At 57.9% G+C, this 24,787-nt stretch overlaps 1 protein-coding gene across 2 annotated transcripts in view; it reads left to right on the top strand.

Moving 5' to 3' along the window:
- Nucleotides 1–5,342: 5,342 nt before the first annotated feature.
- TMEM95 (transmembrane protein 95) overlaps nucleotides 5,343–24,787 on the top strand; it is a 64,339-nt gene continuing 44,894 nt past the window's right edge. For both annotated transcript variants that reach the window (XM_075343298.1, XM_075343299.1), the window contains exons 1-5: nucleotides 5,343–5,549; nucleotides 5,617–5,673; nucleotides 13,869–13,949; nucleotides 14,281–14,301; nucleotides 19,987–20,067. In XM_075343298.1, coding sequence (XP_075199413.1) covers nucleotides 5,360–5,549; nucleotides 5,617–5,673; nucleotides 13,869–13,949; nucleotides 14,281–14,301; nucleotides 19,987–20,067 — 430 coding nt within the window. In that variant the 5' untranslated portion in view covers nucleotides 5,343–5,359. The remainder of the gene's footprint in view (nucleotides 5,550–5,616; nucleotides 5,674–13,868; nucleotides 13,950–14,280; nucleotides 14,302–19,986; nucleotides 20,068–24,787) is intronic.

The following is a 24,787-nucleotide window of genomic DNA, read 5'->3' as shown; positions in this document are numbered from 1 at the left end:
CCCCTCCCCCATACACAGGTGTGCGGTATATGCCCCTCCCCCATACACAGGTGTGCAGTATACAGTGTGTGACGCGCTCTCGGGCCCTTCCTGTAGATGTGGCCCCTGTGGCTCGCCGTCCTGCTCCTCCTCCCGCCCCTCCCCCATACACAGGTGTGCGGTATATGCCCCTCCCCCATACACAGGTGTGCAGTATACAGTGTGTGACGTGCTCTCGGGCCCTTCCTGTAGATGTGGCCCCTGTGGCTCGCCGTCCTGCTCCTCCTCCCGCCCCTCCCCCATACACAGGTGTGCGGTATATGCCCCTCCCCCATACACAGGTGTGCAGTATACAGTGTGTGACGTGCTCTCGGGCCCTTCCTGTAGATGTGGCCCCTGTGGCTCGTCGTCCTGCTCCTCCTCCCGCCCCTCCCCCATACACAGGTGTGCGGTATATAGTGTGTGACGTGCTCTCGGGCCCTTCCTGTAGATGTGGCCCCTGTGGCTCGCCGTCCTGCTCCTCCTCCCGCCCCTCCCCCATACACAGGTGTGCGGTATATGCCCCTCCCCCATACACAGGTGTGCAGTATACAGTGTGTGACGTGCTCTCGGGCCCTCCCTGTAGATGTGGCCCCTGTGGCTCGCCGTCCTGCTCCTCCTCCCGCCCCTTCCCCATACACAGGTGTGCGGTATATGCCCCTCCCCCATACACAGGTGTGCAGTATACAGTGTGTGACGTGCTCTCGGGCCCTTCCTGTAGATGTGGCCCCTGTGGCTCGCCGTCCTGCTCCTCCTCCCGCCCCTCCCCCATACACAGGTGTGCGGTATATGCCCCTCCCCCATACACAGGTGTGCAGAATACAGTGTGTGACGTGCTCTCGGGCCCTTCCTGTAGATGTGGCCCCTGTGGCTCGCCGTCCTGCTCCTCCTCCCGCCCCTCCCCCATACACAGGTGTGCGGTATATGCCCCTCCCCCATACACAGGTGTGCAGTATATAGTGTGTGACGTGCTCTCGGGCCCTTCCTGTAGATGTGGCCCCTGTGGCTCGCCGTCCTGCTCCTCCTCCCGCCCCTCCCCCATACACAGGTGTGCGGTATATGCCCCTCCCCCATACACAGGTGTGCGGTATATGCCCCTCCCCCATACACAGGTGTGCAGAATACAGTGTGTGACGTGCTCTCGGGCCCTTCCTGTAGATGTGGCCCCTGTGGCTCGTCGTCCTGCTCCTCCTCCCGACCCTCCCCCATACACAGGTGTGCGGTATATGCCCCTCCCCCATACACAGGTGTGCGGTATATAGTGTGTGACGTGCTCTCGGGCCCTCCCTGTAGATGTGGCCCCTGTGGCTCGCCGTCCTGCTCCTCCTCCCGCCCCTCCCCCATACACAGGTGTGCGGTATATGCCCCTCCCCCATACACAGGTGTGCAGTATATAGTGTGTGACGTGCTCTCGGGCTCTCCCTGTAGATGTGGCCCCTGTGGCTCGCCGTCCTGCTCCTCCTCCCGCCCCTCCCCCATACACAGGTGTGCGGTATATGCCCCTCCCCCATACACAGGTGTGCAGTATACAGTGTGTGACGTGCTCTCGGGCCCTCCCTGTAGATGTGGCCCCTGTGGCTCGCCGTCCTGCTCCTCCTCCCGCCCCTTTCCCATACACAGGTGTGCGGTATATGCCCCTCCCCCATACACAGGTGTGCAGTATACAGTGTGTGACGTGCTCTCGGGCCCTCCCTGTAGATGTGGCCCCTGTGGCTCGCCGTCCTGCTCCTCCTCCCGCCCCTCCCCCATACACAGGTGTGCGGTATATGCCCCTCCCCCATACACAGGTGTGCAGTATACAGTGTGTGACGTGCTCTCGGGCCCTTCCTGTAGATGTGGCCCCTGTGGCTCGTCGTCCTGCTCCTCCTCCCGCCCCTCCCCCATACACAGGTGTGCGGTATATGCCCCTCCCCCATACACAGGTGTGCAGTATATAGTGTGTGACGTGCTCTCGGGCCCTTCCTGTAGATGTGGCCCCTGTGGCTCGCCGTCCTGCTCCTCCTCCCGCCCCTCCCCCATACACAGGTGTGCGGTATATGCCCCTCCCCCATACACAGGTGTGCAGTATACAGTGTGTGACGTGCTCTCGGGCCCTTCCTGTAGATGTGGCACCTGTGGCTCGCCTCCTTGCTCCTCCTCCCGCCCCTCCCCCATACACAGGTGTGCGGTATATGCCCCTCCCCCATACACAGGTGTGCAGTATACAGTGTGTGACGTGCTCTCGGGCCCTCCCTGTAGATGTGGCCCCTGTGGCTCGTCGTCCTGCTCCTCCTCCCGCCCCTCCCCCATACACAGGTGTGCGGTATATGCCCCACCCCATACACAGGTGTGCAGTATACAGTGTGTGACGTGCTCTCGGGCCCTCCCTGTAGATGTGGCCCCTGTGGCTCGCCGTCCTGCTCCTCCTCCCGCCCCTCCCCCATACACAGGTGTGCGGTATATGCCCCTCCCCCATACACAGGTGTGCAGTATACAGTGTGTGACGTGCTCTCGGGCCCTCCCTGTAGATGTGGCCCCTGTGGCTCGCCGTCCTGCTCCTCCTCCCGCCCCTCCCCCATACACAGGTGTGCGGTATATGCCCCTCCCCCATACACAGGTGTGCAGTATACAGTGTGTGACGTGCTCTCGGGCCCTCCCTGTAGATGTGGCCCCTGTGGCTCGCCGTCCTGCTCCTCCTCCCGTCCCTCCCCCATACACAGGTGTGCGGTATATGCCCCTCCCCCATACACAGGTGTGCAGTATACAGTGTGTGACGTGCTCTCGGTCCCTCCCTGTAGATGTGGCCCCTGTGGCTCGCCGTCCTGCTCCTCCTCCCGCCCCTCCCCCATACACAGGTGTGCGGTATATGCCCCTCCCCCATACACAGGTGTGCAGTATACAGTGTGTGACGTGCTCTCGGGCCCTTCCTGTAGATGTGGCCCCTGTGGCTCGTCGTCCTGCTCCTCCTCCCGCCCCTCCCCCATACACAGGTGTGCGGTATATAGTGTGTGACGTGCTCTCGGGCCCTTCCTGTAGATGTGGCCCCTGTGGCTCGCCGTCCTGCTCCTCCTCCCGCCCCTCCCCCATACACAGGTGTGCGGTATATGCCCCTCCCCCATACACAGGTGTGCAGTATACAGTGTGTGACGTGCTCTCGGGCCCTCCCTGTAGATGTGGCCCCTGTGGCTCGCCGTCCTGCTCCTCCTCCCGCCCCTTCCCCATACACAGGTGTGCGGTATATGCCCCTCCCCCATACACAGGTGTGCAGTATACAGTGTGTGACGTGCTCTCGGGCCCTTCCTGTAGATGTGGCCCCTGTGGCTCGCCGTCCTGCTCCTCCTCCCGCCCCTCCCCCATACACAGGTGTGCGGTATATGCCCCTCCCCCATACACAGGTGTGCAGAATACAGTGTGTGACGTGCTCTCGGGCCCTTCCTGTAGATGTGGCCCCTGTGGCTCGCCGTCCTGCTCCTCCTCCCGCCCCTCCCCCATACACAGGTGTGCGGTATATGCCCCTCCCCCATACACAGGTGTGCAGTATATAGTGTGTGACGTGCTCTCGGGCCCTTCCTGTAGATGTGGCCCCTGTGGCTCGCCGTCCTGCTCCTCCTCCCGCCCCTCCCCCATACACAGGTGTGCGGTATATGCCCCTCCCCCATACACAGGTGTGCGGTATATGCCCCTCCCCCATACACAGGTGTGCAGAATACAGTGTGTGACGTGCTCTCGGGCCCTTCCTGTAGATGTGGCCCCTGTGGCTCGTCGTCCTGCTCCTCCTCCCGACCCTCCCCCATACACAGGTGTGCGGTATATGCCCCTCCCCCATACACAGGTGTGCGGTATATAGTGTGTGACGTGCTCTCGGGCCCTCCCTGTAGATGTGGCCCCTGTGCCTCGCCGTCCTGCTCCTCCTCCCGCCCCTCCCCCATACACAGGTGTGCGGTATATGCCCCTCCCCCATACACAGGTGTGCAGTATATAGTGTGTGACGTGCTCTCGGGCTCTCCCTGTAGATGTGGCCCCTGTGGCTCGCCGTCCTGCTCCTCCTCCCGCCCCTCCCCCATACACAGGTGTGCGGTATATGCCCCTCCCCCATACACAGGTGTGCAGTATACAGTGTGTGACGTGCTCTCGGGCCCTCCCTGTAGATGTGGCCCCTGTGGCTCGCCGTCCTGCTCCTCCTCCCGCCCCTTTCCCATACACAGGTGTGCGGTATATGCCCCTCCCCCATACACAGGTGTGCAGTATACAGTGTGTGACGTGCTCTCGGGCCCTCCCTGTAGATGTGGCCCCTGTGGCTCGCCGTCCTGCTCCTCCTCCCGCCCCTCCCCCATACACAGGTGTGCGGTATATGCCCCTCCCCCATACACAGGTGTGCAGTATACAGTGTGTGACGTGCTCTCGGGCCCTTCCTGTAGATGTGGCCCCTGTGGCTCGTCGTCCTGCTCCTCCTCCCGCCCCTCCCCCATACACAGGTGTGCGGTATATGCCCCTCCCCCATACACAGGTGTGCAGTATATAGTGTGTGACGTGCTCTCGGGCCCTTCCTGTAGATGTGGCCCCTGTGGCTCGCCGTCCTGCTCCTCCTCCCGCCCCTCCCCCATACACAGGTGTGCGGTATATGCCCCTCCCCCATACACAGGTGTGCAGTATACAGTGTGTGACGTGCTCTCGGGCCCTTCCTGTAGATGTGGCACCTGTGGCTCGCCTCCTTGCTCCTCCTCCCGCCCCTCCCCCATACACAGGTGTGCGGTATATGCCCCTCCCCCATACACAGGTGTGCAGTATACAGTGTGTGACGTGCTCTCGGGCCCTCCCTGTAGATGTGGCCCCTGTGGCTCGTCGTCCTGCTCCTCCTCCCGCCCCTCCCCCATACACAGGTGTGCGGTATATGCCCCACCCCATACACAGGTGTGCAGTATACAGTGTGTGACGTGCTCTCGGGCCCTCCCTGTAGATGTGGCCCCTGTGGCTCGCCGTCCTGCTCCTCCTCCCGCCCCTCCCCCATACACAGGTGTGCGGTATATGCCCCTCCCCCATACACAGGTGTGCAGTATACAGTGTGTGACGTGCTCTCGGGCCCTCCCTGTAGATGTGGCCCCTGTGGCTCGCCGTCCTGCTCCTCCTCCCGCCCCTCCCCCATACACAGGTGTGCGGTATATGCCCCTCCCCCATACACAGGTGTGCAGTATACAGTGTGTGACGTGCTCTCGGGCCCTCCCTGTAGATGTGGCCCCTGTGGCTCGCCGTCCTGCTCCTCCTCCCGCCCCTCCCCCATACACAGGTGTGCGGTATATGCCCCTCCCCCATACACAGGTGTGCAGTATACAGTGTGTGACGTGCTCTCGGGCCCTCCCTGTAGATGTGGCCCCTGTGGCTCGCCGTCCTGCTCCTCCTCCCGCCCCCGGTCTCCGGTTGCGTCTTCTGCCGCCGTCAGGACCGGAATCTGAGGCGCCGGTTTGATGCGTTATGTGAAGCTTATAAGGCCGCGAATCAGAGCGACAGCTGCAGCCGCCACCCGGGGCCCCGCGACTTCCACCAGTACGGCCTAGGTGAGCGCCATAACAGCCCGCACCCCGCCCCCGCCATCCACTGTCACTGACCGCCGTCTCTCCACAGAGGAGGACGCCATGCTGCTCATCACCGAGAAGACGCACCGTGTGTTCAGAGTGCTAGGTGAGAACCTCATGTCACACTCCGGGGTCTCCTCATCACCTCATGTCACACTCCGGGGGTCTCCTCATCACCTCATGTCACACTCCGGGGTCTCCTCATCACCTCATGTCACACTCCGGGGGTCTCCTCATCACCTCATGTCACACTCCGGGGGTCTCCTCATCACCTCATGTCACACTCCGGGGGTCTCCTCATCACCTCATGTCACACTCCGGGGTCTCCTCATCACCTCATGTCACACTCCGGGGGTCTCCTCATCACCTCATGTCACACTCCAGGGTCTCCTCATCACCTCATGTCACACTCCGGGGTCTCCTCATCACCTCATGTCACACTCCGGGGGTCTCCTCATCACCTCATGTCACACTCCGGGGGTCTCCTCACCACCTCATGTCACACTCCGGGGGTCTCCTCACCACCTCATGTCACACTCCGGGGGTGTCCTCATCACCTCATGTCACACTCCGGGGTCTCCTCATCACCTCATGTCACACTCCGGGGTCTCCTCATCACCTCATGTCACACTCCGGGGGTCTCCTCACCACCTCATGTCACACTCCGGGGGTCTCCTCATCACCTCATGTCACACTCCGGGGGTCTCCTCATCACCTCATGTCACACTCCGGGGGTCTCCTCATCACCTCATGTCACACTCCGGGGGTCTCCTCATCACCTCATGTCACACTCCGGGGGTTTCTCATCACCTCATGTCACACTCCGGGGTCTCCTCATCACCTCATGTCACACTCCGGGGGTCTCCTCATCACCTCATGTCACACTCCGGGGTCTCCTCATCACCTCATGTCACACTCCGGGGTCTCCTCACCACCTCATGTCACACTCCGGGGGTCTCCTCACCACCTCATGTCACACTCCGGGGGTCTCCTCACCACCTCATGTCACACTCCGGGGGTCTCCTCACCACCTCATGTCACACTCCGGGGGTCTCCTCATCACCTCATGTCACACTCCGGGGGTCTCCTCATCACCTCATGTCACACTCCGGGGGTCTCCTCATCACCTCATGTCACACTCCGGGGTCTCCTCATCACCTCATGTCACACTCCGGGGGTCTCCTCATCACCTCATGTCACACTCCGGGGGTCTCCTCATCACCTCATGTCACACTCCGGGGGTCTCCTCATCACCTCATGTCACACTCCGGGGGTCTCCTCATCACCTCATGTCACACTCCGGGGGTCTCCTCATCACCTCATGTCACACTCCGGGGGTCTCCTCATCACCTCATGTCACACTCCGGGGTCTCCTCATCACCTCATGTCACACTCCGGGGGTCTCCTCATCACCTCATGTCACACTCCGGGGGTCTCCTCATCACCTCATGTCACACTCCGGGGGTCTCCTCATCACCTCATGTCACACTCCGGGGGTCTCCTCATCACCTCATGTCACACTCCGGGGGTCTCCTCATCACCTCATGTCACACTCCGGGGGTCTCCTCATCACCTCATGTCACACTCCGGGGTCTCCTCATCACCTCATGTCACACTCCGGGGGTCTCCTCATCACCTCATGTCACACTCCGGGGGTCTCCTCATCACCTCATGTCACACTCCGGGGGTCTCCTCATCACCTCATGTCACACTCCGGGGGTCTCCTCATCACCTCATGTCACACTCCGGGGTCTCCTCATCACCTCATGTCACACTCCGGGGTGTCCTCATCACCTCATGTCACACTCCGGGGGTCTCCTCATCACCTCATGTCACACTCCGGGGGTCTCCTCATCACCTCATGTCACACTCCGGGGTCTCCTCATCACCTCATGTCACACTCCGGGGTCTCCTCATCACCTCATGTCACACTCCGGGGTCTCCTCATCACCTCATGTCACACTCCGGGGGTCTCCTCATCACCTCATGTCACACTCCGGGGGTCTCCTCATCACCTCATGTCACACTCCGGGGGTCTCCTCATCACCTCATGTCACACTCCGGGGGTCTCCTCATCACCTCATGTCACACTCCGGGGGTCTCCTCATCACCTCATGTCACACTCCGGGGGTCTCCTCATCACCTCATGTCACACTCCGGGGGTCTCCTCATCACCTCATGTCACACTCCGGGGGTCTCCTCATCACCTCATGTCACACTCCGGGGGTCTCCTCATCACCTCATGTCACACTCCGGGGGTCTCCTCATCACCTCATGTCACACTCCGGGGTCTCCTCATCACCTCATGTCACACTCCGGGGTCTCCTCATCACCTCATGTCACACTCCGGGGGTCTCCTCATCACCTCATGTCACACTCCGGGGGTCTCCTCATCACCTCATGTCACACTCCGGGGGTCTCCTCATCACCTCATGTCACACTCCGGGGGTCTCCTGATCACCTCATGTCACACTCCGGGGGTCTCCTCATCACCTCATGTCACACTCCGGGGGTCTCCTCATCACCTCATGTCACACTCCGGGGGTCTCCTCACCTCATGTCACACTCCGGGGGTGTCCTCATCACCTCATGTCACACTCCGGGGGTCTCCTCATCACCTCATGTCACACTCCGGGGGTCTCCTCACCTCATGTCACACTCCGGGGGTCTCCTCATCACCTCATGTCACACTCCGGGGGTCTCCTCATCACCTCATGTCACACTCCGGGGGTCTCCTCATCACCTCATGTCACACTCCGGGGGTCTCCTCATCACCTCATGTCACACTCCGGGGTCTCCTCATCACCTCATGTCACACTCCGGGGTCTCCTCATCACCTCATGTCACACTCCGGGGTCTCCTCATCACCTCATGTCACACTCCGGGGGTCTCCTCATCACCTCATGTCACACTCCGGGGGTCTCCTCATCACCTCATGTCACACTCCGGGGGTCTCCTCATCACCTCATGTCACACTCCGGGGGTCTCCTCATCACCTCATGTCACACTCCGGGGGTCTCCTGATCACCTCATGTCACACTCCGGGGGTCTCCTCATCACCTCATGTCACACTCCGGGGGTCTCCTCATCACCTCATGTCACACTCCGGGGGTCTCCTCACCTCATGTCACACTCCGGGGGTGTCCTCATCACCTCATGTCACACTCCGGGGGTCTCCTCATCACCTCATGTCACACTCCGGGGGTCTCCTCACCTCATGTCACACTCCGGGGGTCTCCTCATCACCTCATGTCACACTCCGGGGGTCTCCTCACCACCTCATGTCACACTCCGGGGGTCTCCTCACCACCTCATGTCACACTCCGGGGGTGTCCTCATCACCTCATGTCACACTCCGGGGTCTCCTCATCACCTCATGTCACACTCCGGGGTCTCCTCATCACCTCATGTCACACTCCGGGGGTCTCCTCACCACCTCATGTCACACTCCGGGGGTCTCCTCATCACCTCATGTCACACTCCGGGGGTCTCCTCATCACCTCATGTCACACTCCGGGGGTCTCCTCATCACCTCATGTCACACTCCGGGGGTCTCCTCACCACCTCATGTCACACTCCAGGGTCTCCTCATCACCTCATGTCACACTCCGGGGGTCTCCTCACCACCTCATGTCACACTCCGGGGGTCTCCTCACCACCTCATGTCACACTCCGGGGGTCTCCTCACCACCTCATGTCACACTCCGGGGGTCTCCTCACCACCTCATGTCACACTCCGGGGGTCTCCTCATCACCTCATGTCACACTCCGGGGGTCTCCTCATCACCTCATGTCACACTCCGGGGGTCTCCTCATCACCTCATGTCACACTCCGGGGTCTCCTCATCACCTCATGTCACACTCCGGGGGTCTCCTCATCACCTCATGTCACACTCCGGGGGTCTCCTCATCACCTCATGTCACACTCCGGGGGTCTCCTCATCACCTCATGTCACACTCCGGGGGTCTCCTCATCACCTCATGTCACACTCCGGGGGTCTCCTCATCACCTCATGTCACACTCCGGGGGTCTCCTCATCACCTCATGTCACACTCCGGGGTCTCCTCATCACCTCATGTCACACTCCGGGGGTCTCCTCATCACCTCATGTCACACTCCGGGGGTCTCCTCATCACCTCATGTCACACTCCGGGGGTCTCCTCATCACCTCATGTCACACTCCGGGGGTCTCCTCATCACCTCATGTCACACTCCGGGGGTCTCCTCATCACCTCATGTCACACTCCGGGGGTCTCCTCATCACCTCATGTCACACTCCGGGGTCTCCTCATCACCTCATGTCACACTCCGGGGGTCTCCTCATCACCTCATGTCACACTCCGGGGGTCTCCTCATCACCTCATGTCACACTCCGGGGGTCTCCTCATCACCTCATGTCACACTCCGGGGGTCTCCTCATCACCTCATGTCACACTCCGGGGTCTCCTCATCACCTCATGTCACACTCCGGGGTGTCCTCATCACCTCATGTCACACTCCGGGGGTCTCCTCATCACCTCATGTCACACTCCGGGGGTCTCCTCATCACCTCATGTCACACTCCGGGGTCTCCTCATCACCTCATGTCACACTCCGGGGTCTCCTCATCACCTCATGTCACACTCCGGGGGTCTCCTCATCACCTCATGTCACACTCCGGGGGTCTCCTCATCACCTCATGTCACACTCCGGGGGTCTCCTCATCACCTCATGTCACACTCCGGGGGTCTCCTCATCACCTCATGTCACACTCCGGGGGTCTCCTCACCTCATGTCACACTCCGGGGGTCTCCTCATCACCTCATGTCACACTCCGGGGGTCTCCTCATCACCTCATGTCACACTCCGGGGGTCTCCTCATCACCTCATGTCACACTCCGGGGGTCTCCTCACCTCATGTCACACTCCGGGGGTCTCCTCATCACCTCATGTCACACTCCGGGGGTCTCCTCATCACCTCATGTCACACTCCGGGGGTCTCCTCATCACCTCATGTCACACTCCGGGGGTCTCCTCATCACCTCATGTCACACTCCGGGGTCTCCATCACCTCATGTCACACTCCGGGGGTCTGCTCATCACCTCATGTCACACTCCGGGGGTCTCCTCATCACCTCATGTCACACTCCGGGGGTCTCCTCATCACCTCATGTCACACTCCGGGGGTCTCCTCATCACCTCATGTCACACTCCGGGGGTCTCCTCATCACCTCATGTCACACTCCGGGGGTCTCGTCACCTCATGTCACACTCCGAGGGTCTCCTCATCACCTCATGTCACACTCCGGGGGTCTCCTCATCACCTCATGTCACACTCCGGGGGTCTCGTCACCTCATGTCACACTCCGGGGGTCGTCTCGTCACCTCATGTCACACTCCGGGGGTCTCCTCATCACCTCATGTCACACTCCAGGGGTCTCCTCATCACCTCATGTCACACTCCGGGGGTCTCCTCATCACCTCATGTCACACTCCGGGGGTCTCCTCATCACCTCATGTTACACTCCGGGGGTCTCCTCATCACCTCATGTCACACTCCGGGGGTCTCCTGATCACGTCATGTCACACTCCGGGGGTCTCCTCATCACCTCATGTCACACTCCGGGGGTCTCCTCATCACCTCATGTCACACTCCGGGGGTCTCCTCATCACCTCATGTCACACTCCGGGGGTCTCCTCATCACCTCATGTCACACTCCGGGGGTCTCCTCATCACCTCATGTCACACTCCGGGGGTCTCCTCATCACCTCATGTCACACTCCGGGGGTCTCCTCATCACCTCATGTCACACTCCGGGGGTCTCCTCATCACCTCATGTCACACTCCGGGGGTCTCCTCATCACCTCATGTCACACTCCGGGGGTCTCCTCATCAGCTCATGTCACACTCCGGGGGTCTCCTCATCACCTCATGTCACACTCCGGGGGTGTCCTCATCACCTCATGTCACACTCCGGGGGTGTCCTCATCACCTCATGTCACACTCCGGGGGTCTCCTCATCACCTCATGTCACACTCCGGGGGTCTCCTCATGTCACACTCCGGGGGTGTCCTCACCACCTCATGTCACACTCCGGGGGTCTCCTCATCACCTCATGTCACACTCCGGGGGTCTCCTCATCACCTCATGTCACACTCCGGGGGTCTCCTCATCACCTCATGTCACACTCCGGGGGTCTCCTCATCACCTCATGTCACACTCCGGGGGTCTCCTCACCACCTCATGTCACACTCCGGGGGTCTCCTCATCACCTCATGTCACACTCCGGGGTCTCCTCACCTCATGTCACACTCCGGGGGTCTCCTCATCACCTCATGTTACACTCCGGGGGTCTCCTCATCACCTCATGTCACACTCCGGGGGTCTCCTCATCACCTCATGTCACACTCCGGGGGTCTCCTCATCACCTCATGTCACACTCCGGGGGTCTCCTCATCACCTCATGTCACACTCCGGGGTCTCCATCACCTCATGTCACACTCCGGGGGTCTGCTCATCACCTCATGTCACACTCCGGGGGTCTCCTCATCACCTCATGTCACACTCCGGGGGTCTCCTCATCACCTCATGTCACACTCCGGGGGTCTCCTCATCACCTCATGTCACACTCCGGGGGTCTCCTCATCACCTCATGTCACACTCCGGGGGTCTCGTCACCTCATGTCACACTCCGAGGGTTGTCTCGTCACCTCATGTCACACTCCGGGGTCTCCTCACCTCATGTCACACTCCGGGGGTCTCCTCATCACCTCATGTTACACTCCGGGGGTCTCCTCATCACCTCATGTCACACTCCGGGGGTCTCCTCATCACCTCATGTCACACTCCGGGGGTCTCCTCATCACCTCATGTCACACTCCGGGGGTCTCCTCATCACCTCATGTCACACTCCGGGGTCTCCATCACCTCATGTCACACTCCGGGGGTCTGCTCATCACCTCATGTCACACTCCGGGGGTCTCCTCATCACCTCATGTCACACTCCGGGGGTCTCCTCATCACCTCATGTCACACTCCGGGGGTCTCCTCATCACCTCATGTCACACTCCGGGGGTCTCCTCATCACCTCATGTCACACTCCGGGGGTCTCCTCATCACCTCATGTCACACTCCGGGGGTCTCCTCATCACCTCATGTCACACTCCGGGGGTCTCCTCATCACCTCATGTCACACTCCGGGGGTCTCCTCATCACCTCATGTCACACTCCGGGGGTCTCCTCATCAGCTCATGTCACACTCCGGGGGTCTCCTCATCACCTCATGTCACACTCCGGGGGTGTCCTCATCACCTCATGTCACACTCCGGGGGTGTCCTCATCACCTCATGTCACACTCCGGGGGTCTCCTCATCACCTCATGTCACACTCCGGGGGTCTCCTCATGTCACACTCCGGGGGTGTCCTCATCACCTCATGTCACACTCCGGGGGTGTCCTCATCACCTCATGTCACACTCCGGGGGTCTCCTCATCAGCTCATGTCACACTCCGGGGGTCTCCTCATCACCTCATGTCACACTCCGGGGGTGTCCTCATCACCTCATGTCACACTCCGGGGGTGTCCTCATCACCTCATGTCACACTCCGGGGGTGTCCTCATCACCTCATGTCACACTCCGGGGGTGTCCTCATCACCTCATGTCACACTCCGGGGGTCTCCTCATCACCTCATGTCACACTCCAGGGGTTTCTCATCACCTCATGTCACACTCCGGGGGTCTCCTCATCACCTCATGTCACACTCCGGGGGTCTCCTCATCACCTCATGTCACACTCCGGGGGTCTCCTCATCACCTCATGTCACACTCCGGGGGTCTCCTCATCACCTCATGTCACACTCCGGGGGTCTCCTCATCACCTCATGTCACACTCCGGGGGTCTCCTCATCACCTCATGTCACACTCCGGGGGTCTCCTCATCACCTCATGTCACACTCCGGGGGTCTCCTCATCACCTCATGTCACACTCCGGGGGTCTCCTCATCAGCTCATGTCACACTCCGGGGGTCTCCTCATCACCTCATGTCACACTCCGGGGGTGTCCTCATCACCTCATGTCACACTCCGGGGGTGTCCTCATCACCTCATGTCACACTCCGGGGGTCTCCTCATCACCTCATGTCACACTCCAGGGGTTTCTCATCACCTCATGTCACACTCCAGGGGTCTTCTCATCACCTCATGTCACACTCCAGGGGTCTCCTCATCACCTCATTGTCACACTTCGGGGGTCTCCTGGCCGTACCTGTAGTATATAGCAGCGACCCCCAACTCCAGAATAACCCGTGCATCCCCCCACAGAGATCAACCGCGACCAACTGGGAATTGCTGCCTACTGGGACTGGCTGCACGATGTGAAACTATTGGAGTACACCAAGGAAGGTGCGTCCTGAGGGAGGGGCTTACCGGGGGCCTGAGGGAGAGGCTTACCGGGGGCCTGAGGGAGGGGCTTACCGGGGGCCTGAGGGAGGGGCTTACCGGGGGCCTGAGGGAGGGGAGGGGCTTACCGGGAGCCTGACAGAGGGGCTTACCGGGGGCTTGACGGGAGGGGCTTACCTGGGGCCTAACGGGAGGGGCTTAACGGGGGTCTGACGGGAAGGGCTTACCAGGGGCCTGAGGGAGGGGCTTACCGGGGGCCTTACAGGAGGGGCTTACACAGGACTGCTGAATGAACTGGATGACAGTACTAATCTCTGTGCTCTTCTCTCCACAGTTTTATGCCCCCCGATGTGCAGTAAGTACTCCTGTCCAGTTTTGGGGGGCTTGGTGTCATATGTAGGGGTGTACACTAGAGGGGTCCCACTGTCAGTTATTGTAGAAGGCACATAATAAGTCAGCTATCATCCACCTCTATGCCACCTCCAGTCTGCAGAAGGAAAGAGGGCAGAGCCATTGTCCCATGCCCGGCCACAGTTCTGGATGTGAACAGAGAAGAGGAGGAAACTCTGGATGATGACAGCTCGGAGTTAGGGGGGACCGGGCATATGGAAAGGGAAGTGCTTGGTCCTATTATTCTCCAGAAGGGAGAAGTCACTTATCAAGGGCAAAGCAGAGAGGACGGCTGAGCGTTTGGAGGCGCCGAAGATGGCCGTCAGGAGGGTCTGGAGGGGAAGCGGACAGCTGGAGGAAAAATGGATAGACAATAGAGGGGGGATGGAGGAAAGAGGACTAAGGAGGGGTCTAGAAGGAAGTGAGAGGATGTTCTGGAAGGAAAGCAGACGGCGGGAGGTCTGGAGAGGAAGCGGATGGCTGATGGTGGGAGGTCTGGAGAAGTAGCGGATAGCTGGTGGCGGGAGAGTCTGGAGAGGAAGCGGATAGCTGATGGTGGGAGGGTCTGGAGAAGAAGCGGATGGCTGATGGTGGGAGGGTCTGGAGAAGAAGCGGATGGCTGATGGTCGGAGGGTCTGGAGAAGTAGCGGATGGCTGGTGGCGGGAGAGTCTGGAGAGGAAGCGGATGGCTGATGGTGGGAGAGTCTGGAGAGGAAGCTGATGGCTGATGGTGGGAGAGTCTGGAGAGGAAGCTGATGGCTGATCGTGGGAGGTCTGGAGAGGAAGCGTATGGTTGATATTGGGAGGTCTGGAGAGGAAGTGGATGGCTGATAGCGGGAGATCTGGAGAGGAAGCTGATGGCGAGAGGTCTGGAGAGGAAGCGGATGGCTGATGGTGGGAGGGTCTTGAGAGGAAGCGGATGGCTGATGGTGGGAGGTCTGGAGAAGAAGCGTATGGCTGATGGTGGGAGGTCTGGAGACGAATCGGATGTCAGATGGTGGGAGGTCTGGAGAGGAAGCGGATGACTGATGGTGGGAGGTCTGGAGAGGAAATGGATGGCTGATGGTGGGAGGGTCTGGAGAGGAAGCGGATGACTGATGGTGGGAGGTCTGGAGAAGAAGCGGATGGCTGATGGTGGGAGGTCTGGAGAGGAGGCGGATGTCTGATGGTGGGAGGTCTGGAGAGGAAGCGGATGGCTGATGGTGGGAGGGTCTGGAGAGGAAGTGGATGGCTGATGGTGGGAGGTCTGGAGAGGAAATGGATGGCTGATGGTGGGAGGTCTGGAGAAGAAGCGGATGACTGATGGTGGCAAGTCTGGAGAAGAAGTGGATGGCTGATGGTGAGAGGGTCTGGAGAAGAAGCGGATGGCTGATGGTGGGAGGGTCTGGAGAAGAAGCGGATGGCTGATGGCAGGAGGTCTGGAGAGGAAGCGGATGGCTGATGGTGGGAGGGTCTGGAGAGGAAGCGGATGGCTGATGGCGGTGTGGGGGTCACCTGAGCTGTAGTATGTTTGTTTAAACGTAATAAGAATATCTGTGTATGTAAACAATCAAAATGTAAATGTAGATGCAAAATTATCTGTCTGTCTATGTAGCCATCGCATGGACCAATAATATAATTCTAAGCTGTATATTGAAAAAGTTAGTCAAAGTATAAATGAACAAAAGAGATATTCATTAAGTTAATTGGGAGCCTTATCAGTGAAATTCACAGGAGAAGGAATGTGGTATTTGTGGGATGAGGCGGGTGATCCCATACTCCCATGTATCATTTCTACAGAAACTCATCGTCGCTTACTGTTTTCAAAGTGTATTATTTGGGATGATGTATGATCTCATGCATTCTCCCAATGCTGCCCATACGCACTCCCCCCTAATTATTCTTTATCAGTATATGTGAGCAAATGGAAAGGTTTTTGTAAATATCTTTCAGGCTGAAGTGATGTGTTTAATGCTGGAACAATAGAATACACGAGTCAGTTGGTAACGCTGGCTGAAAAGAGAGCATGTCTGTGTTCTTTGTCTTATATACATTGATATATATATTGGCACTGATATACAGCTAATACGGCACCGTCTCTGGATATCCCAAATGAGGACTCCATTAGCAGTCTTCAACGCAAATTCCTCCCTTGACAGCGGGAGGTCTGGAGAAGAAGTGGATGGCTGATGGTGGGAGGTCTGGAGAGGAAGCGGATGGCGGGAGATCTGGAGAGGAAGCGGATGGGTGATTGCAGGAGGTCTGGAGAAGAAGCAGATGGGTGATTGGAGGAGGTCTGGAGAGGAAGCGGATGGGTGATGGTGGGAGGTCTGGAGAGGAAGCGGATGGCTGATGGCGGGAGATCTGGAGAGGAAGCGGATGGGTGATTGCAGGAGGTCTGGAGAAGAAGCAGATGGGTGATTGCAGGAGGTCTGGAGAGGAAGCGGATGGGTGATTGCAGGAGGTCTGGAGAAGAAGTGGATGGCTGATGGTGGGAGGTCTGGAGAGGAAGCGGATGGCTGATGGCGGGAGATCTGGAGAGGAAGCGGATGGGTGATTGCTGGAGGTCTGGAGAAGAAGCAGATGGGTGATTGCGGGAGGTCTGGAGAGGAAGCGGATGGCTGATGGTGGGAGGTCTGGAGAGGAAGCGGATGGCTGATGGCGGGAGGTCTGGGGAGGAAGCGGATGGCTGGTGGTGGGAGGTCTGGAGAAGAAGTGGATGACTGATGGTGGGAAAGTCTGGAGAGGAAGCGGATGGCTGTTGGTGGGAGGTCTGGAGAAGAAGCTGATGACTGATGGTGGGAGAGTCTGGAGAGGAAGCGGATGGCTGGTGGTGGGAGAGTCTGGAGAGGAAGCGGGTGGCTGGTGGTGGGACGGTCTGGAGAGGAAGCGGACGGTTGGTGGCAGGAGGTCTGGAGAGGAAGCGGATGGCTGATGGCAGGAGGTCTGGAGAAGAAGCGAACGGGTGATAGCAGGAGGTCTGGAGAGGAAGCGGATGGCTGATGGCAGGAGGTCTGGAGAGGAAGCGGATGGCTGATGGCAGGAGGTCTGGAGAAGAAGCTGATGGCAGGAGGTCTGGAGAAGAAGCGGATGGCTGGTGGTTGGACAGTCTGGAGGGAAAGTGCATGGACGACTAAGGGGAAGGTAAGAAGGGGAAACAGACAGCCAATAGCAGGAGAGTGGGGAGTGGAAGTGGACGGTTGACAGAGGTAGAGTCTGTATGGATGATGATGGACAATGGAGGATAAGTCTGGAAGGATCTGGAAAGGATGTAGATGGCTGACGGTGGGAGGACTTGGAGGGGGAGTGAACGTCAGATAGTGGGTGCTCTGGAGAGAAGTGGATGAACAACAGAAGGGGGCTGGAAGGGAAGGGGCTAGACAAGAGAGGAGAGTCTGGAGGGCAGCAGAAGGACAACTGGGGGGGGTCTGGAGGGAAGGATATGTGCAATGGGGGGTCTGGAGGGAAGGAGGTGCGCAATGGGGATCTGGAGGGAAGGAGATATGCAACAAGGCAGGGGTCTGGAGGGAAGGACATGCATAACGGGAGGGTCTGGAGGGAAGGAGATGTGCAACGAGGCGAGGGTCTGGAGGGATGGAGGTGCGCAATGGGGGTTCTGGAGAGAAGGAGATGTGCAATGGGTGGGGGGTCTGGAGGGAAGAAGATAAGCAACGGGTGGGGGGGTCTGGAGGGAAGGAGATGCGCAACGGGTGGGGGGGTCTGGAGGGAAGGAGATGCGCAACGGGTAGGGGCGTCTGGAGGGAAGGAGATGCTCAACGGGAGGGGTCTGGAGGGAAGAAGATATGCAACGGGTGGGGGCGTGAGGAGGGAAGGAGATGCGCAACGGGGGGGGTCTGGAGGGAAGGAGATGCGCAACAGGGGGGGATCTGGAGGGAAGAAGGATGGATGCCAGAGAAATGTGAGAAGAGGAGTGGATGGACTGTAGAGTCTGGGTGGAGGGTGGAGGGCTGTGTTGGGGGACATTGTTCATGTGTGGCCAGGAGGTGGACGAGCGCGGAGCACGGGCAGGATGTGGATGAGCGCGGAGTGCGGGCCGGAGGTGGACGAGCGCGGAGCACAGGCAGGATGTGGATGAGCGCGGAGTGTGGGCAGGATGTGGATGAGTGCGGGCCGGAGGTGGACCAGCGCGGAGCACAGGCAGGAGGTAGAAGAGCGCGGAGTGTGGGCCGGAGGTGGATGAGTGTGGAGTGCGACAGGAGGTGGAGGAGCGCGGGCAGGAGGTGGAGGAGCGCGGGCAGGAGGTGGAGGAGCGCGGGCAGGAGGTGGAGGAGCGCGGGCAGGAGGTGGAGGAGCCCGGCAGGAGGTGGAGGAGCGCGGGCAGGAGATGGAGGAGCGCGGGCAGGAGGTGGATGAGTGCAGAGCGCGGGCAGGAGGTGGAGGAGCGCGGGCAGGAGGTGGATGAGTGCAGAGCGCGGGCAGGAGGTGGATGAGCGCGGGCAGGAGGTGGATGAGCGCGGGCAGGAGGTGGATGAGCGCGGGCAGGAGGTGGATGAGCTCAGAGCGCGGGCAGGAGGTGGATGAGCTCAGAGCGCGGGCAGGAGGTGGATGAGCGCGGGCAGGAGGTGGATGAGCGCGGGCAGGAGGTGGATGAGCGCGGGCAGGAGGTGGAGGAGCACGGCAGGAGGTGGAGGAGTGCGGGCAGGAGGTGTATGAGCACGGGCAGGAGGTGTATGAGCGCGGGCAGGAGTTGGAGGAGCGCGGGCCGGAGGTGGATGAGTGCAGGCAGGAGGTGGATGAGCGCAGGCAGGAGGTGGATGAGCTCAGAGCACGGGCAGGAGGTGGAGAAGCGCGGGCAGGAGGTGGAGGAGCGCGGGCAGGAGGTGGAGGAGCGCGGGCAGTAGGTGGAAGAGCGCGGGCAGTAGGTGGAAGAGTGCGGGCAGGAGGTGGATGAGTGCAGGCAGGAGGTTGAGGAGCGTGGGGAGGAGGTGGAGGATCGCGGGCAGGAGGTGGAGGAGCATGGGCAGGAGGTGGATGAGCGCGGGCAGGAGGTGGATGAGCTCAGAGCGCGGGCAGGAGGTGGAGGAGCACGGGCAGGAGGTGGAGGAGTGCGGGCAGGAGGTAGAGGAGCGCGGGCAGGAGGTGGATGAGCGCAGGCAGGAGGTGGAGGAGCGCGGGCAGGAGGTGGATGAGTGCGGGCAGGAGGTGGATGAGTGCGGGCAGGAGGTGGATGAGCGCGGGCAGGAGATGCAGGAGCGCGGGCAGGAGGTGGAGGAGCACGGGCAGGAGGTGGAGGAGCGCGGGCAGGAGGTGGAAGAGCGCGGGCAGGAGGTGGAAGAGCGCGGGCAGAAGGTGGAGGAGCGCGGGCAGGACGTGGATGAGCTCAGAGCGCGGGCAGGAGGTGGAGGAGCACAGGGAGGAGGGGGAGGAGCACAGGCAGGAGGTGGAGGAGCGCGGGCAGGAGGTGGAGGAGCGCGGGCAGGAGGTGGAGGAGCGCGGGCAGGAGGTGGAAGAGCGCGGGCAGGAGGTGGAGGTGCGCGGGCAGGAGGTGGAAGAGCGCGGGCAGGAGGTGCAGGAGCGCGGAGCTGCTGCGTCTCCTCAGATTACTGTATGTAGTGACTGTAGTCATAGAGTTATCAGAATCTGTAGAAGGCCTCCTCCAGCAGTGTCTGGGACCGGGGCACAATGGAGGATAACTCCAGTCTCTCCACAGGTGAGAAGACGCTGGCGATTAACTGCTCCCTGTGCCGCCTCCGCTGGATGCAATGCTGGGACCACAAGACCTGTTACCCAGGTAACAAGAGCACCACAACTCCCATCATCAACACTTCCATCACCCATCATCACCAATTGTCATACATCAGCCCTGATAGTGCCCACATGTTACCATCCCCATCATCACTGCGATAATGGGGGCGACAGGGGGTCGGAGACTGGAGACGTTCCAGTGGTGATATTACAGGTTGTCCATGCTCCTATAAATATACAGCGAGCCCAGAAGTTTCCCCCCACACTCTACAGTATACAGACACAGGTTTGTCTGCAGGTTTTCCCGCCGCACTCTATATAGACACATCTGCAGGTTTTTCCCTCCGCTCTCTGTATAGACAGATCTGCAGGTTTTCCCTCCGCTCACTATACAGACATATCTGTAGGTTTTTCCCCTCCTCTGGTGAGCTTGGGAACTCAAAAAGGCCTGGGCGTCCACGGATGACAACAGTGGTGGATGATCGCCGCATACTTTCTTTGGTGAAGAAGAACCCGTTCACAACATCAACTGAAGTCCAGAACACTCTCAGTGAAGTAGGTGTATCTGTCTCTAAGTCAACAGTAAAGGGAAGACTCCATGAAAGTAAATACAAAGGGTTCACATCTAGATGCAAACCATTTATCAATTCCAAAAATAGACAAGCCAGAGTTACATTTTCTGGAAAACACCTCATGAAGCCAGCTCAGTTCTGGAAAAGTATTCTATGGACAGATGAGACCAAGAGCAACCTGTACCAGAATAATGGGAAGAAAAAAGACTGGAGAAGAAAGGGAACGGCACATGATCCAAGGCACACCACATCCTCTGTAAAACATGGTGGAGACAACGTGATGGCATGGGCATGCATGGCTTTCAATGGCACTGGGTCAATTGTGTTTATTGATGACATAACAGCAGACAAAAGTAGCCGGATGAATTCTAAAGTGTACCGGGATATACTTTCAGCCCAGATTCAGCCAAATGCCGCAAAGTTGATCGGACGGCGCTTCATAGTACAGATGGACAATGACCCCAAGCATACAGCCAAAGCTACCCAGGAGTTTATGAGTGCTAAAAAGTGGAACATTCTGCAATGGCCAAGTCAATCACCAGATCTTAACCCAATTGAGCATGCATTTCACTTGCTCAAATCCAGACTTAAGACGGAAAGACCCACAAACAAGCAAGACCTGAAGGCTGCGGCTGTAAAGGCCTGGCAAAGCATTAAGAAGGAGGAAACCCAGCATTTGGTGATATCTATGGGTTCCAGACTTAAGGCAGTGATTGCCTCCAAAGGATTCGCAACAAAATATTGAAAATAAAAATATTTTGTTTGGGTTTGGTTTATTTGTCCAATTACTTTTGACCTCCTAAAATGTGGAGTGTTTGTAAAGAAATGTGACAATTCCTACAATTTCTATCAGATATTTTTGTTCAAACCTTCAAATTAAACGTTACAATCTGCACTTGAATTCTGTTGTAGAGGTTTCATTTCAAATCCAATGTGGTGGCATGCAGAGCCCAACTCGCCAAAATTGTGTCACTGTCCAAAGATTTCTGGACCTAACTGTATACTAGCTGTTCTACCCGGCTTCGCCCGGGTTAATAACTGTTGTAAACAAAATAGAATGTATTAACAAAAATGTATTCTGCACACAAAAACCACAAAACAAATAGATAGAAATGTAATTATTAAAAGGCAAAAACTAAGCTAATAGAAGCATTTCACAACATATATTTCATCACCACAGATGTTCCACACAGATTTAACTATATTTGCCAAGTAATGTGCTCCGTCTGTCTCTTTCCAGGTCTGTCTCTTTCCCCGGTCTGTCTCTTTCCCTGTCTGTCTCTTTCCCTGTCTGCCTATCTCTGTCTGTCTCTTTTTTTGTCTGTCTCTATCTCTGTTTCTTTCCCCATCTGTCTCTATCCCCGTCTGTCTCCCCGTCTCTTTGTGTCTTTTCCTGTCTGTCTCTTTCCCTGTCTGCCTGTCTCTGTCTGTCTCTTTCCCCGTCTGTCTCTATCAAGGTCTGTGTCTTTCCCCATCTATCTTTGTCTCTCTGGCTGTCTCCTCCTTCCCTGTCTGCCTGTCTCTGTCCCTGTCTGCATGTCTGTCTGTCTCTTTCCCCATCTGTCTCTTTCCCCATCTGTCTCTTTCCCCATCTGTCTCTTTCCAGGTCAGTCTCTTTCCAGGTCTGTTTCTTTCCAGGTCTGTTTCTTTCCAGGTCTGTCGCTTTCCCCAGGTCTGTCTCTTTCACCGTCTGTCTCTGTCTCTTTCACCATCTGTCTCTTTCCCTGTCTGTCTCTATCTCTCTGTCTCTTTCCCTGTCTGTCTCTGTCTCTCTGTCTGTCTCTCTCTGTCTGTCTCTCTGTCTGTCTGTCTCTCTATCTCTCTCTCTGCCTGTCTCTGTCTCTCTGTCTCTGTCTGTCTCTTTCCCTGTCTGTCTCTATCTCTCTGTCTCTGTCTCTCTATCTCTCTGTCTCTTTCCCTGTCTGTCTCTTTGCCTGTCTCTCTCTCTGTCTCTATCTCTCTGTCTCGCTCTCTGCCTGTCTCTGTCTATCTCTCTGTCTGTCTCTGTCTGTCTCTTTCCCTGTCTATCTCTATCTCTGTCTATCTCTCTGTCTGTCTCCCTGTCTGTTTCTGCCTGTCTCTGTCTGTCTCTTTCCCTGTCTGTCTCTATCTCTGTCTCTGTCTCTCTATCACTCTGCCTGTCTCTCTGCCTGTCTCTCTGCCTGTCTCTCTGCCTGTCTCTCTGCCTGTCTCCCTGTCTGTCTCCCTGTCTGTCTCCCTGTCTGTCTCCCTGTCTGTCTCCGTCTGTCTCCCTGTCTGTCTCTCTGTCTCTTTCCCTGTCTGTCTCTCTGCCTGTCCCTCTATCCGTCTCCCCACCGGCATCTTATTACCTCACATATAAGCTTCTTATACTATGAATGTCTTTTGTTTCTATAGCAACCAATCACAGCTGCTACTAATAACCTGTAGTTCCAGGCTCCATTTACTTTAATGGAGGCATGTTTTTTGGAGAGTAACTGTAAGGCGGGCTTTGCACTCTACGACATCGCAGGTGCGATGTCGGTGGGGTCAAATTGAAAATGACGTACTTCCGGCATCGCATGCGACGTCGTAGTGTGTAAAGGTTCGATGATACGATTAACGAGCGCAAAAGCGTCGTAATCGTATCATCGGTGCAGCATCGGCGTAATCCATAATTACGCTAACGCGACGGTCCGATGTTGTTCCTCGCTCCTGCGGCAGCACACATCGCTGTGTGTCAAGTCGCAGGAGCGAGGAACATCTCCTACCGGCGTCACCGCGGCTTCCGTAGGTTATGCGGAAGGAAGGAGGTGGGCGGGATGTTTACATCCTGCTCATCTCCGCCCCTCCGCTCCTATTGGCCGCCTGCCGTGTGATGTCGCAGTGACGCCGCACGACCCGCCCCCTTAATAAGGAGGCGGGTCGCCGGCCAGAGCGACGGTCGCAGGGCAGGTGAGTGCATGTGAAGCCGGCGTAGCGATAATTTTCGCTACGCCAGCTTTCACAAGATATTGTACCTGCGACGGGGGCGGGGACTATCGCGTGCGACATTGCAGCATCGGCTTGCGATGTCGCAACGTGCAAAGCCCGCCTAAGGCTGGAAACACATCTATGCGAGTAAAATCGGTCCGACTGGGCTGAAAAAAACTCGGCTGATTTTAGTTCACATTAGGTCCGAGTGCAACGGAAGTGCGATGCTTTTTCTGAATAAATTAATGATTTTACTAGCGTGTGTAATGCGTGTGTAATGCGTATTTTTTACTATGTCATCTGCCATTCAGCGCTGCTACATGGCCGCTGACAGCAGACACAGACAGCCATGTAGCAGCGGTGAATGGCAGATGACAGCAAACACAGACAGCCATGTAGCAGAGCTGAATGGCAGGTGACAGCAGACACAGACAGCCATGTAGCAGAGCTGAATCGCAGATGACAGCAGACACAGACAGAGCCGCACGATCAGAATGAACTCGGGTGAACTTCACCCGACTTCATTGTCATGCTGCGGCTCTGTCTGTGCCGCGTCCTGATTAGCGGTCACCTGTGAAGGGCTCACCGGTGACCGCTAATCCCCTGAGTGACTGAAGTTAGCAGCCCTCTCTCATACTCACCGATCCCCGATCCCCGGCGTGGCGCTGCACGGCATTCACACTTCTGCGGCAGCTTTTACTATTTTGAACAAGCTGGCCGCTCATTAAACAATCTCGTATTCCCTGCTTTCCCCACCCACAGGCCTAACCCTATGATTGGTTGTAGTCAGACACGCCCCCCACGCTGAGTGACAGCTGTCTCACTGCACCCAATCACAGCAGCCGGTGGGCATGTTTATACTGTGCAGTGAAATAAATAATTAAATAATTAAAAAAAACGGCGTGCGGTCCCCCCAATTTTAATACCAGCCAGATAAAGCCATACGGCTGAAGGCAGGTATTCTCAGGATGGGGAGCTCCACGTTATGGGGAGCCCCCCAGCCTAACAATATCAGCCAGCAGCCGCCCAGAATTGCCGCATACATTAGATGCGACAGTTCTGGGACTGTACCCGGCTCTTCCCGATTTGCCCTGGTGCGTTGGCAAATCGGGGTAATAAGGAGTTATTGGCAGCCCACAGCTGCCACTAAATCCTAGATTAATCATGTCAGGCGTCTCCACGAGATACCTTCCATGATTAATCTGTAAGTTACAGTAAATAAACACACACACCTGAAAAAATCATTTATTAGAAATAAAAAAC

The sequence above is a fragment of the Anomaloglossus baeobatrachus genome, chromosome 4 (genome assembly GCF_048569485.1).
Source record: "Anomaloglossus baeobatrachus isolate aAnoBae1 chromosome 4, aAnoBae1.hap1, whole genome shotgun sequence".
Taxonomy (NCBI): Eukaryota; Metazoa; Chordata; class Amphibia; order Anura; family Aromobatidae; genus Anomaloglossus; species Anomaloglossus baeobatrachus.
The sequence above is the reverse complement of the archived record's forward strand: the minus strand, read 5'-3'. Positions and strand labels throughout refer to the sequence as shown.